Source organism: Pelecanus crispus, chromosome 4 (genome assembly GCF_030463565.1).
Source record: "Pelecanus crispus isolate bPelCri1 chromosome 4, bPelCri1.pri, whole genome shotgun sequence".
NCBI lineage: Eukaryota > Metazoa > Chordata > Aves > Pelecaniformes > Pelecanidae > Pelecanus > Pelecanus crispus.
In genome coordinates this window covers 85,125,865-85,141,245 of record NC_134646.1, presented here as the reverse complement: position 1 = coordinate 85,141,245, position 15,381 = coordinate 85,125,865, and the positions used below count along the sequence as shown (strand labels likewise).

Genomic DNA, 15,381 nt, shown 5'->3' with positions numbered 1-15,381 from the left:
TCAGCTTTTTTATTGTTTGTTTCCCTTCTAAATGCAGCAAATGTATCAAATGGCAAGCATGTCCTTGTTGCAATATGTTTTATTAAAATAGAAAACCTTTTCCCGGGTAAATCTCTGCAAGCCTTCATGACACAAGACATCTTTTCATTATACTCTTAAGCACTTTTAAGCATTAAGATCCAGGTCCCTTTTTTTTTAACACAAAAAAAGACGCTTCCTATACGGCTGGGCTGGAAACAGGATTTCAATTTTAGCTGAGCTGTGGACACGCTTCTTTGTGGCTTCAGCGGCTAATCTCTAATACTAAAAGCAAGCTAGACAACCCATAAGTGGATGCAGAAGCCATAACCCCAATTCCCAGAAGCAATGGCTCTGATGTGACTCAGTGCCCCTATTTAATAAGGGAAGAGGCATACACTTTGCGGAGCATGTAAAAAACCAGCAGTCTTACCCTTAAGTGCAGCAACTGCCTAAAACCACTTGTTGTACGCAGCTTCACACATCTAGCATTACTACTCAGCTGCAGCAATATTAGTTATACTCTATTCTTAAGCAAGATTAAGCCGCTATCAAACGCCCTCTATACTTCCCACTGTCACCACCCCCATTTCCCCACTAATTCTGGGCAATTTGACACTCCAAACCCTAACTGATCGTCTACAGCACTCAAAAAGTACTAAAGAAAACGCCACAAAATGCATCATGCCCCAATTAACCCAGGAAGATCTATTGCCCACATCCAGCACAGCAGAAGAGGACAAGAGCACACAGGCGAAAGAATTTCTTCACGGAGAGGGTGGTCAAGCATTGGGACAGGCTGCCCAGAGAGGTGGGGGAGTCTCCATCCCTGGAGGGGTTCAAAAAACGGGCACCCGTGGCACTTTGGGACATGGTTTAGTGGGCATGGGGGTGGTGGGTTGATGGTTGGACTGATGATCTTAGAGGTCCTTCCCAACCTTAATGATTCCCAGTTTTTACTTTCATTAAAAAATAATCCAGCCACCAAGCCAGGAAACACAAAATTGCTACTCTACCCTTAATTAGTTTAGCGGTGGACTTGGTAGTGTAGGTTAATGGTTGGACTGGATGATCTTAAAGGGCTTTTCCAACCTAAACGATTCGATGATTCTATGAAAGGAAGATGCCGCTATCCAGCGTGCAACTCATTTGGACAAAGCTAATTACATCACCGTTTTCTTGAACTCATAAACCTTCTACGATCTTTCTTTCCCAAGCCATCTTTTAGTTTTGGGGTTTTTTTGTGTAGAAAACTGGAAGACTTCTCTGTAAGCTTGGGGTTCAGGCAAGGTGGCAGGAAGGCACGATGGGATCGACGCAACTAAGCTTGGGCGGGTATATAAGCCCCTCTGGTTCTCAGTCTAATAAAAAAAAAAAAAAAATTCACTGCCGTAAAAGGCAAGTGGCAAAGTTTTGCTTACTTTCTGAAGGAGGAAAAAAAAAAAAAAAGAAAAAAAGAAAGGAAAAAAAAAGGCATTTCGGAGCAGATTGTAGATACTGTCACAAAGCAAAAAAACCCAACGAATTCACACAAACGGAGCTGTAGTAAGCATTTGCAAGCAAACTTGTGTGTAACTCACACTTGGGTAAAAGAAGGCGAGGAGTTTTCGAATATTTAAAGCACACCGGCAGATTGCAGACTAAAGCAAGTGTGAAACAGATTGCTGGGTTGTTGTTCCTGCAATTGTCCCCTTCAGCTATCATAAAGCGCTTTGTTTAATGGCTATAAAATCAAAGAACAAGCTGTCCTGATGAAGATGTCCAAGAGACTTACGAACTAAGAGCTATTAGCTCTTTGAAGGAAGTTTAGTTTACTACAGAAAATGTGCAATTTGGCAACACGACTCCTATCGAAGTCAACAGTAGCTTCAAGAAATAAAACCCCGAGCAGCGCTGCGAAGGCAGAGACGTGCTACAACACGAGCAGTGAGAGAAGCAATGCTGACATCAACGTTATTGCCTTCGTTTTCCGAACTGGCCAAGGAAAACCATGGCTTTTGGGGTTGTCCCGAAGCCAGCTGACGCTCAGCATAACAGCGGCCAAACCAGGTAAAACCAAAGGTCCAAGCTGCAACCAAAGCAGCAAATGCCTAAAGGAGAACATCCTTTTCCTAGCCCCACTTTCTGGTGTAGCACAAGTCGTGTTAACAAAATTCCTCCCAAAAATTAAGACTACATTTGAGAAATAATTGTTCTGTAACCAGAATGTTACTCTTTCCCCCAAGGCACGCACTGCGCATGTTTAACCTGTGCACGTATATATCCTTTGATATTTGTCTGGTGTGTCAAAATTTTAATTAGAAGATTTTATTATGTTGTAAGGGAGAAATTGCGGCATTTCCCTAGTCAAGATGTTGAGCGTGTCATTGGAAATCAGCAGCAGTTAACATCAAGATACCCCAGAACCTGGCTTACCCTGACTCCTAATGATTGGCTTTCTGAGATTTAAAATAATGAACCTCAATACTCTTTCAAGCAAACCTTTGGTTTCTAGATCACACAATTAATAGGACACACTGGGAATATTTTAAATCTCTTGGGTCTGAAGAGGATCTTGAAGGCCAAACGTTTGACAGGCTTACAATAAGAATACATCAAAAAGCATGCATTGGAACACACCACTGGCCCTTAATATTTATGTAACCGCAAACTCTGAGAACCTGCACAACTCTCATTTGCATTTTCTTTTCCACCCAGTATCAGTAGAAAAACTCCTTCCAAAAAAAATCACAAGTTAAAGCAAATGCAGAATGGGAAGCGTTGAAACAACACTTGAAGTTTTTGGTGCAACCAGACATCAAGAGAACCTGGCAATAAAAAACCCCCCTTCAACAGATGGTCTATGGTGGAGGACAAAAACAGCAGGGAGGATGGGAGCCCACCGAGGTCGCTCATCTCATAGCGCCCAGGACTAGAAGTACAGATCCAGGAGCGAACGGTGCAGAAATGCAGGGTTTCATGCCAGTGACTCTTTAAATTCATACGTGTTGAGTAAGGGATAATCCAAAATGAATAGCGTGTTACTGATGGGAGAAAAACGGCCAGAGGAATTCAGGAAAACCTTTTCATGCAGTAGCACAGGCTCTCACGCAAAAGAAAAACAGCTATTCAGGTTACCAGGTTAATTGACTAATATAACCTATGCTGTGTTTTCTGACAGGGAAAGGCCGAGCGTTTTATTCACGATGATAAAGCAGTCACCGGTCTCTGTAGAACCATCCTGCTACCATCCATCTCGGCGATTGCCCCCTGCAGACTCTCTTTTATGAGCACAGGGCTACGGTACCTTTCGGGATCAGGCTCTGATATTTTCAGCCATGAAAGGATGCTGACTTTTCCAGAAGAAAGCCATAATATTTTGCATTTTATTTGCTCCTTATAAAGAATGGCTTTTAAAAAAGGCTAAGCAAAACAGCTATCTAGAACTTGTAATGCACTCAAGTTTTTACACGACTATTTCATCTCAATTTCCAACAGAGGCGAGAAGGAAAAAAGTAGAAACTCAAGGGGGAAAAAATCCATGGGTGTGCTAAGTGAACAACAGGTACGGATGAGCTTTCATTTTAAGGTAAAGTAAAAGAGAAGCAGGCAGGACCCCAGAGGAAAGGGAGCAAAGTTATTTCCAGCAGACAGGACGTATTCAGGCAGGGTATCAGCAGGAATGTCTGGTACCATTACACCAGTCTATGGTTGAAGGAGGTGAACTTTAAAAAGGGGAGCCAGAAAAGAGCAGTAGTCTTATCAACAGGTTTGTTTTTTTTTTTTTTTTCCCCAGGAAATTTGTAGATCTAATCCTTCAAGGTATTTTTGAAATTCAGATCTTTCTGGACCCATAGCTTGTTGGTTTTAGAAGTATAGCTACTCTGGGCATCCTCCGGAGATAACATTTTGGTCCTAGAGGAACTTTTGCTGAAGATATTTCAACACAGCAACCTACATGGTCCTTTACTTTGATGAGATAAGTACAATTAAAGGCCATCCTTTGAGGATTCATATTACAGCCTTCGAGGCTGCAATGCATTTGGGATGGTGCTACAAAGCTAAGGCTATGATCAACCTCCCGCTGGACTGGGTCTCTACTGCCATATTTCTGTACCACCATGGAAAAATCAAGCTCCTCTCTCTTATGAACAAGCAAAATCACCAGCTGTGTTCTCCATGCTGTCCACAGCCAACTTAAAAAACCAGGACACTCTGAAATCAGCCAATTTTGAACCACTACCCTGTTTGATTTGCAAAGATAAACTGGTCCAACAGGCCAAAACTCCGAGACCTCACAAACAACAGCAAGTCTAACGAAAGTAACAGCTCCAGTGTCATGGTAAGAGAAGAAAGATAAAGAAGATAAGGAAACAAACCCATTTGTACTCTTGTTGTTTAAGTCATTTAGAAAAAAAAAAAGAGATTTGGGGGCAGAAAAGAGTATTTTGGATTTTCCTGTATTAAGCTGAAGCATGGAGCTCAGCCATGCAGAGTGTAAAGATGCTATTTTCCAGCATGGATTCAGCAGCTCTGGTTGCTGTTCATCACCCCCAACCGAAGCTAAACAGAGGGTGATAAGAAAACAGAACAAACTTGTCTCCTTCTTCCTGACCAGTCTTTTAAACAGCATCAATTCTGCAAAGTTATTCAAGTGCGTCAGTCCTCTTACATGTTCCCTCCAAGGCTCTGTACAATGTATAGAACACACAATCCTATCAAATATCTGAAGGTCTTGCTGCATACACTGAGCAAAGGGTAATAAAATTCTCCCAGCAAAGCTTATTAGCTCTGACTTGGCCACTTGCTAACTGAATCACAGCGATTTTTTTGAGGTCAGGGGACGGAGAGCACTCCTGTCCTTCCAAAACGTACTGGGTAGAGTGGTTGCACTGGTAGACAGGCATTTTGAGCTTAGCCCTGCACATCCTGAATTGCTGTTAAGAGCGTCATTTGAATTCCAAAGGTGGCTCATCCCATTTGTGCACAAATACATATTTGCGTATGCACATAAACTATCAACTACCTATTTCCAGGCACCGCTGCATGACTAACTTAGAAACCCTTGCCTTGAGAACTTGTCCCCGAGCTCTCCTGTAATGACATCTGCCAAAACCACAGCTCGCGGACTGCTGACAGCCAGTGTGGGAAGTGGACACCCCGCTCCTGGGGTTCCCAAGGGCCTTTGGAGAAGGTGTCCTTCCCAGTGGCGGTGCCGACAGCAGCTAGATGGAGCTGCACGTCTACGTGGCCAGCACTGACGGGCACTCAGGCATCACTGTGCATTACTTCGAAGTAACACATATATCCTGGTGCGGAAACCTTTGCTTGACATTGTAGTTACTTGGTGACCTTGGGGGAAAGGGGAGAAGTCAATGGAATTACCTACTCCAAAATAAAAAGGGGCATCAGCAAAGAAACAAACATGTAAGATATAAATATTTCACAAAGATGAGCCACACTGTCTCAGAAATAAGTGATTTAAAGCATTTAGCTACAATTACATTAACTACCATGTAAGTCAAACAAACAAACAATTTTCTCTGACACTTCCATCATCACTGAAAATTAAGTTTTTAAGCCCCTAGAGCAGTGCACATATTGATGTTAGCTAATTAGTTTTGTAACTGACTTTGCAGGCTATGTTGAAAGAGAGAGGAGGAGAGAATTAATGTTCAAATGCTTCTCAACAGGCATTTCCACACTTCAAAACTATAACAAACCAGAAAGCAAAGCTGCTGGGAAGTTGCCTCATGCTGAAATGACAGAAGATATTTAATTCATGGCTGATTAAGATAAGTTATTCATCATAATCATGCCCAGTAGGAGGGCACAGAAAACCTGACCTTTAATAAGAAGAATAAGATATCATTTCTTTTTAAAAGACCAGAAGTATATAGTCCATACAGACTAAAATATATACCAATACCAGATAATTACACAATAGCAGAGTGCACCTTTGATTGACTAGAGCTCTTCTAGCATAATTATACAACGCTGCTTCTCTCCCTGATTTTTCCAAATAGCTAAATTAGATACCTGTACCACTGATTCCTATTATCAGAGAGAGACCTAGCAGTCTGAAGTGACAACAGCTTCAATATACATACAGTTGCGGGGTTTTTTTTAAAGAAGGCTGAACTCTCCTGGAGCTAGACTTGATAGTCTAGTTTCATCATCGCAAATACCGGCCAACAGTTCTTTTTTGGCATATACTAAACCCAACTCAATCCTCTAGCGGCAACACCACTAAAGACTACGTGAGAAGAGCTCAGTTGGATGCCAACGTTGTGTACGGGGTTGCCAACCTGATAGGATGGTGTCCTACGCAGACATATTAAAGCCACAAATGGTCAGCTGTAACTGGCCATCTGCAAGTCCGACCAGAGATGAGCTCAATTAGGCACAGAAGTGACAGCAGCATGTTCAAACAAAAATGGACCATCAATTTCCCCCTGAGCTGGAATCTCTTGTCAACATTAATATTTTGGGATGTTTTTCCTCGTCAGGGCATCTTGTATTTCTGCTATAATTTCCTTCAGTTGGTGACCAAAGCCACATAGATCATTGCAGAGAGCACACAGCATTGATATATAGTTGGAAAAAGCCTACAGGCACTATGAGTTGGTTCCCTTTCATAGATTTTAAATTTAGCGGTAGCGGAAAAAGTTACGATTATTTGATCTGAACTCCTGCATAGTACGAGCCACCGAATTGCACCACGTGACTTCCACAAGCACGTGACTTGGATTGACCTAGAAAAGATCTTTCCAAAAATCTGATCTGGGAGACATGTTTCTAAGAAAAAAAATTGTTGGCAATCCTACTCTGGCCATTAAAAAGAGAAGAAAAACAACACAGCTTTTGACTTTTTTACCCCCACTTGCAGACACTGGGTGTTATGCCTTTGGCTGATAGTTTAGAAGACCCTGTGAGAGACTGAAAGAGTTAACGTATGTTGATGCCTCAAACGTTGTGGTGAAACAAGTTAAGATCTGCACGGCGACACCACACCGCAAGTGGGAAGTCGGCTGGCACAGAGCACGGGGAGGCGCGTCGGAGGACGCACAGTTCCGTATTTCTGCTGTGCCTCACAACTCGCCGTATGGCCAGAGGCCGCACAGAGTCCATTTGAGGAAGGGGCTCACGACCACCCGAAGGACCCCTCGCGACCACTCCCCACAATGACGCCTGCGCAGAAGATTGAGAACTTTCTGAAACAAGAACCATGTAAGTCGTCGAGGGGACGGACTTGATGCAATTGAGAGGCTTCTAAAAGACACGACTCTGAGAAAGCCAGGTGCGTGCCCACCACCGGAGGATCACCTCATCTATCATCGTCATCGCGGGATCCAAGGGTGGTGATAACTCTCTCTCCCAGCCCCTCCTTTTCCTCTTTTTCCCTTCTTCTTATAAGTATTTCCATTAGAACCCACGTTGCCTACCACTATGCTTTCCAAGTTCAGGTTGCCTACCGTTACCGCTTGCCAAGCTCAGGTTGTTTCTGCCATCAGTAAAGCGTTTAATCGATCGTTTGGTGGTGTTTCATCTTAATTTAGCGCCAGGGAATCACAGAACTGCCACGAACCTCCCTGGGCAGCCCAGTTTGGATCGTGACAGACCCTCATCCCATCATGAATCTTTTGTGATTCCTTTTCACAGACACTGACTCACATCATCAAATCTCAATATGTTCTTCCTTGGATAAAATTAATAACTTGTGATGCTTTAGTCTCTCGCTTATCTTCCAGATAAACTAATCTTGCAGCGTGGTTCTGTACCATCTGCAACACCCAAGACATCGCTGAGGCCAGAACAGATACAGTACTCCAATAACCAGTTACACACAATACTAACACTATGCTCTTAGTTTATTACTCTACTTACAAATGCAGGAAATGGGAATTTATGTACAGTTATTAATTCACCACGGCCACCATCATTTCAGTCTATTTTCCAGGGAACAAGTATTCTGGGAAGTAAACCCACCCTAACTGTTTAAAAAAATACATACACAGGCTTACGTTTCACCCTGATGAGACAACCGAGTATGCTGACCATGTAATCTAAACCTCTGTAGACATTATCTGCTTGCCATGATTTCTCACTCCTCCAATTCATACTTCCTCTACAAACTACACGAGCAACAAGCTAATATTTTCTTCTCAGCTGACAGACACTGAATATCACTGTCGGTGCTCTCGAACAAGAAGGTCCACATGCCAAACAACTGGTAGGAGCTTGGAGAATAGAGCAACAAAGTTCAGCACCAGCATGTCTCATTTCTTACAAACCCTCCAAAGCACCTGTGACTGCCCAAATTTAGGGACATTTGTAGCCTGACCTTTTAATGTTCTTGCATAAGGCCAATACCAGATCCTTCCAAGACACTACTGGAGACTCTAGACAGCGATGAAGATCCTGATTTACAGTTACAGTTTGAAATTATTCCAATCCTGAGTCCTTTTCTTTGACAAAGGAAACCCTAAATCACAGTCCAAGAGAGAACATATGAGAGATTAATGAAATACTAACAAGTGAGAGCAAGAAGGTGAAGAAAACAAAGGCAGGGCAATAAATAATACACAGCACACAACCCTTGGAGAGTCTTTGCTGTGAAAATGAATACAGAAAACCGCCTGCCTAAAATGTTACAGCAGAGGATGCCAGTGAGAAAAGTAAGTGCTGCTACATTTTGAATACACTTGGGAGGGATAAAGGTTTCAGCAATGAGGTCAGGAAGGAGAAGGAGAATTGTCCTGGTTTTGGCTGGGATAGAGTTAATTTTCTTCCTAGTAGCAGGCATAGTGCTGTGGTTTGGATTTAGGATGAGAAGAATGTTGATAACACACTGATGGTTCAGTTGTTGCTAGGTAGTGCTTACTCTAGTCAAGGACTTTTCAGCTTCCCATGCTCTGCCGGGGGCACAAGAAGCTGGGAGGGGGCACAGCCAGGACACTGCCCCAAACTGCCCCAAGGGCCATTCCATACCATACGGCATCATGGGCAGTATAGAAACTGGAGGGAGTTGGCCGGGGAGCAGCGATCACTGCTCGGGAACTGGCTGGGTATCAGCCGGTGGGTGGTGAGCAATTGCATTGGGCATCACTTGCTTTGTCTATTGTTACTGTTATTATCATCATTATATTGTTATTATTATCATAACTATTTTACTTTATTTCAATTATTAAACTGTTCTTATCTCACCGCAGGAGTGTTTCTCACTCTTCCTCCTCCGATTCTCTCCCCCATCCCACCGGGGCAGCGGCAGTGAGCGAGCGGCTGCGTGGGGCTGAGCTGCTGGCTGGGGCTGAACCACGACACTTGGCAAGAAAGGAGGTGAAATGTAGACAATTTTACATATGTTAAGGGTGCAACTGAGCTCTAGACACCCAAATTTAGTTGTTATCTCCGTATGCGTTTGGTGCTGATGCTTCCGACACATCCCAATGGGCACGGAGAGTGATCCAGCTGACCCTCACGCAGGCAGTTACACTGGGTTGGCCAAATCACTATCCACGCTCCATTTGCCGGAAATGTTAAGAGGAGCTCTTTCTTGCTCAAAGCGGAGGAGAAGCAGCAGACTGAGGGTGAAGAGAATAGCATTTGGATGCTAAAATAAAACAATAGGACAGAAAATTCACGACAGCAGATGGGCATATTAGATTTCTAATGCCACTCTCGTATTTTGTGCATTATTCTCTATTACCACCTTGATACATTTAACGGGTCATTTTCTAGAGACAAGATAGAAAGGTTTCTTATCCCTATTTCCTAATGTCATTCACCTCATCCTGAGCCTCCTATAAAAGCTACCGTTTTATTTCCATTTTCCCTCTTTAAGATGTCTGAAGATACTTAAACTTGGTGCTCACTGGAGAGGGAATAAACACACAATTTACAATCCCATCTCCTCCATGCCTGATATGACACAAATTGTTCCCATTTTTACTTCAGGTCAAGTTTTATACTCTGCAAGGCCTGAACTTTTGCTCAGCGCTCCAAACTCATTTTCCTACAACTATGTATTTGATACGCCGTGTTTGCACACCCAAAAGACCCTTTAGCCTTAAGGTTGAGGAACATCAGCACTGACACGTGCAAGCAGCTGGTCAAAGAGGATTAGCTGCAGAAAGGAAAAAGAAAAAGTCAGGAGAATCTTATATATTTCACAAGATCCTGATGTAGATTCTGGATTTGTAGTACACTGCTTTCTCAGTAAGGGGTAATGCAAATGTAGTTTCAACCAAAAGATGATGCTCTGTTCCATTAACCTGATACACCAAGCACAGCCATACAACTTCTCCCAGCACATTTTCCAAGTCATTCTGTCTCAATATGACTACTCGACCTTTCAACACACTCCCTTTTCTGTCCTATACATATCTCAGATTAAGCTTCAGCTATCTACTTTTCACTCTGCACTGCAATAAGAAGTTAGGCACTTGCAACGCTTATTTTGGAAGCAGAAGTGATTGATAGCTGGGAATTACCTGCAGATTGCATTATATCTTACTTACTCCTGGCTTATTATTAGAGAACACGTGCAGAATTACTACGGCACAACCCACGGGAGACAGGCGACTGTAACTTGACTACTTTTAAAAATATAGCTTGAACCAGAGAAGTATCTTCCTCCAAGGCTGCAGCATATATTAACTTAAAGTTTACAATATGCTGCCTGAATTGGGTGTCCTGCCACTGCTGCTTAATCACCTTCCCTCTCACCCTGCCTCTAAATTGCAATGTGCTGGGAGGAGGTGGACTCCATCAACTGTGTCAGCAGTTTATAGAGGGGGAAAAAAAAGTGATAAAACAAAATCTGTTTCTCCCAGCCCAACCTGCAAACTCTGTGTCCCAAGACTCCTGTAAGGGTAGTGGAGAAAACCAAAGAGAGCAGCCACCTCCACAGGAAGGAAGAATGGCAAATCTAAAAATCACATGCTTCAGAAACATCCTCAGAACAGAGAGGTAAACTCGTGTACACATAAAACTTGCAGCGTAGCAAAGTGCTATTAATCATTATTTTAACTCGTGTTTAGAGAGCCTCGCTAGGATTTATTGAGAGTCCATATTAAAAAAAAAAAACCCTGCAAGCTATAAAATCATCTTAGATAATACCAAAAAGTCAAAGAATTTTGGGGAAGAATTTTGTTTCTGGAGACAGTCTTTATTACTATATCTGATAATGGCATGGCAAAGCTTTAAAACACTTTCCTCAAGTTTTACAAGTATTTCCAACAACAGAGGAACGAAAGAGCGGAGATCTATGAACTACAAGATAGTCACTAGATGTAAAGAAGGAGCAAGAGACAGGAATCTGCCAGGAAAAGAACACACTGATGAAGTGCCTGTCAACTAGCCACACACGTAGACTGAATTTAAGACTAAAACACACCAGTATCTTGCTCGTACTTCACCTTTTTTCCTTAAAACATGCACCAGTTTGAAAGTAACTTAATTTATAGAGACATTTTTCATGTAGGCCACTGGTAAAATATTTTAACTGAGCTCCAAAGCACAGTGTTTACTTCCCAGTCTGTATTCCTTATACATTCCTAGATAACATTTAACCTCAGGAGCCAACAGGGAATGCTATGCTGACTCCAGCTTACTTTCTTGCCAAGAAAGTGAGAAGGTAAAAACCAGCCGCCCTAGTCGAAATTTATCTACCTTCAGAGGATACCGCAAACCTCAAAGACAAATTACTTCAAAGATTACGGGTTATCTGTTTGAAAACCACTGATTATATTATGCATTTGAGTTCACTAGTAAGAGCAAAGACATCTGAAGCAGAAAGAAGGAAAGAGGAAAAGAGTTATCAGACATCATCCTGCTTTATTACAAGACGGGAGATCCTCTGATTGAATAAATTATACTTTTCCCCCTGCTGCACTGGAAAGTACAACCAGATACAGATTTTTGAAGATATGCAAGAAATGGGCACTTGCACAGCATTTCAGCACTGTAAAAATTAATCCCCAGAATACTCTTGATCAACTACTAAGTATGAATAAAACACCCTCGGACAGAACAGTTACACGGCTGGGTGCCTGCAGCTGCCAAGAGCTTCATCCCAGCAGGACAGCTGGGAGCAAAATCTATGGGAATGGGCACCTGGAATGCTGTGTCCAGTTTTGGGCCCCTCACTACAGGAAGGACATTGGGGTGCTGGAGCATGTCCAGAGAAGGGCAACGGAGCTGGGGAAGGGTCTGGAGCACAGGGCTGGTGGGGAGCGGCTGAGGGAGCTGGGGGTGTTCAGCCTGGAGAAGAGGAGGCTGAGGGGAGACCTGATCGCTCTGCAGCTCCTGGCAGGAGGGGGCAGGGAGGGGAGGTCGGGCTCTTCTTGCAAGTAACAAGTGATGGGATGAGAGGAAATGGGCTCAAGCTGCACCAGGGGAGGTTTAGATTGGATATTGGGAGAAATTTCCTCATGGAAAGGGTAGTCAAGCATTGGACCAGGCTGCCCAGAGAGGTGGGGGAGTCACCATCCCTGGAGGGGTTCAAAAAATGGGCACACGTGGCACTTTGGGACACGGTTTAGTGGGCATGGGGGTGTTGGGTTGATGGTTGGACAAATGATCTTAGAGATCCTTTCCAACCTGAATGATTCCTAGTTTTGACTTTCATTAAAAAATAATCCAGCCACCAAGCCAGGAAACATGAAATTGCTACTCTATCCTTAACTGGTTTAGTGGTGGAGTTGGCAGTGCTAGGTTAATGGCTGGACTGGATGATCTTAAAGGTCTTTTCCAACCTAAACGATTCGATGATTTTATGAAACACACCACACTCCTTATAGAAAGATACCTGCTCTTGGGTGACGACGTATAGACACTTACATATAGAAAGAGCACATGGACTCACTTGAATAGTGTCTGGCTTCTCTCATTTTGCATACAAGGAAACAGATTGCACAAGACAAAGTTCCTAAAAATAATCCCAGGCACAGCCCAGCCTAACCTCTGCTATATTTGTACATGATCCAGGGCTCTGCCTTCCATGGGTTTAGTGCTTACCAGAGCAAGAAAACCCCAGGAACACGCGGTCGTCTGCCTTGCAGCACACAGGACTTGCTTCTCTACACAACTCTACTACACATTTCTGCATTTATGCTTGAAAATTAGAAATAAGGACACATTCTTTATGCTACTGAGTGACAACATATTGGCCATTCTATCTCAGTCACCCTGCGTGCTTAGGGTGTAACATGAAATTAGCTTTGATTGAGAAGGAGGGAAAAAAGCGTGGTGAAAAAAAAAAATCACCAAATGCATCAGGGATAAACAAGGAGGAACCATATTTTGGGGGGTATAAAGCACACAAATTTTTTTACATGCTGCAAACAAGAAAAAGTTGGGAAGCTGTAAGGTCCATGGCTAGGTGAGAAGGAGAAAGCTCTGGCACTAAAAGTTGCCTTTTTAAGTAGTACGCTACAGCTTCCCAAATCATGGGTGTCTTCTCCTACTTTTCTCTTATGCTACTATGTTCCAGGGAATTAAAAAAACCAAAACAAAACATTCAGATAAGCTTTTAATTTGAAAATGGGGATTAGTCTTTTTTTTAACAGATTAAAGCGGGAGCTAATGTGGTTCAGAGCTTCAGCGCAGAAACTTCCTCTTTTGAAACAGATGTAAAGAATCTCCTAATTTGCGGCGGTTTTGTATTTATGCTGCCTAGAACCCAACTTCTGGGAACGTAGGACACTCACCCCTGTTTTTTTGTGTTTCACAGAAATTGCAACATCAGGGTACTAAAATAGAGTCATTTGTCACCAAAACTGTAATCGAAAGAGCACTACTATAAATCCCCAAACAGAAGCATTTATAGATTAGTGGAGCTTATCCTTAACTGAAGGTTAATGCTATGCATATGTGAATAAATGCAAGAGAGAACAACTATAAAAAAGTCATTTAAGAGATAGCATTCAATTTTGCAGGGTAGGATGGCCCTGCAGAGGGACCTGGACAGGCTGGATCGATGGGCCGTGGCCAACTGTATGAGCTTCAACAAGGCCAAGTGCCGGGTCCTGCACTTGGGTCACAACAACCCCATGCAACGCTACAGGCTTGGGGAGGAGTGGCTGGAAAGCTGCCTGGCCGAAAAGGACCTGGGGGTGTTAGTAGACAGCCGGCTGAACATGAGCCAGCAGTGTGCCCAGGTGGCCAAGAAGGCCAACAGCATCCTGGCTTGTATCAGGAATAGTGTGGCCAGCAGGAGCAGGGAGGTGATTGTCCCCCTGTACTCGGCGCTGGTGAGGCCGCACCTGGAATACTGTGTCCAGTTTTGGGCCCCTCACTACAAGAAAGACATTGAGGTGCTGGAGCGTGTTCAGAGGCGGGCAACGAAGCTGGTGAAGGGTCTGGAGAACAAGTCTTATGAGGAGCGGCTGAGGGAACTGGGGTTGTTTAGCCTGGAAAAGAGGAGGCTGAGGGGAGACCTTATCGCTCTCTACAACTACCTGAAAGGAGGTTGTAGTGAGGTGGGTGTTGGTCTCTTCTCCCAAGTAGCTAGCGATAGGACAAGAGGAAATGGGCTTAAGCTGCGCCAGGGGAGGTTTAGACTGGAAATTAGGAAAAATTTCTTTACGGAAAGGGTGGTCAAGCATTGGAACAGGCTGCCCAGAGAGGTGGTGGAGTCACCATCCCTGGAGGCGTTTAAAAAACGGGTAGATGTGGCACTTCGGGATATGGTTTAGTCTGGTCTACCCTTGATTAGTCTAGAGTGGGCTTGGTAGTGTAGGTTAATGGTTGGACTGGATGATCTTAAAGGTCTTTTCCAACCTAGATGATTCTATGATTCTATGATTCTATGATTTGTCATTTCAACCTCTCTCCGTCGCGATGCCCAGCAACTTTGTTTAATCTTCCAAACCACAGCTGCCACCAGGAGCAAAGACAGGAAACAACTGTAAAGGGAGAAGAAAAAAAAAAAATCTTATTGTCCTTGTTCATAACATAACGGCAGCTGAAAAACTCTAGCAAATCAAAAAAACCTAGACTCAAATTTCATATAATACTCAGAGGTACTTTGATGAAAGATAATACAGCAGTGCAAAATGTTTTGTACAGTTCAGTGCTCATAACACCTGGCGAGGAACAACGTACACCTATATTCAGAGAAAACTGTTGTTCTGAAGTTACCTATCTGACCTCCTTACAGGCCACCCACCATTTTTTACCAGCAAACCAGAACAGTAAGGGCGAAAGATTTAATCACATCAAAAAGCCAGTATTGACTATCTTTGGCGATATTTAAAGTGAGAGGATGACCCAAAAAAGAAAAGCCTTGAAAGAAGGAGAGAAAATTATTTTTTCTTTTCCAAATTACAAATACAAGATAAAGCGTATAGTAGTTGGATTCTTTTTAACCAGCTGTTGCAG

The 15,381-nt window shown here is 43.2% G+C and overlaps 1 protein-coding gene across 2 annotated transcripts in view; it reads right to left on the bottom strand.

The window, feature by feature from the left end:
• ATRN (attractin) overlaps positions 1–15,381 on the bottom strand; it is a 156,968-nt gene that overhangs the window by 16,017 nt on the left and 125,570 nt on the right. For both annotated transcript variants that reach the window (XM_075708898.1, XM_075708899.1), the window contains one exon: positions 14,828–14,906. In XM_075708898.1, coding sequence (XP_075565013.1) covers positions 14,828–14,906 — 79 coding nt within the window. The remainder of the gene's footprint in view (positions 1–14,827; positions 14,907–15,381) is intronic.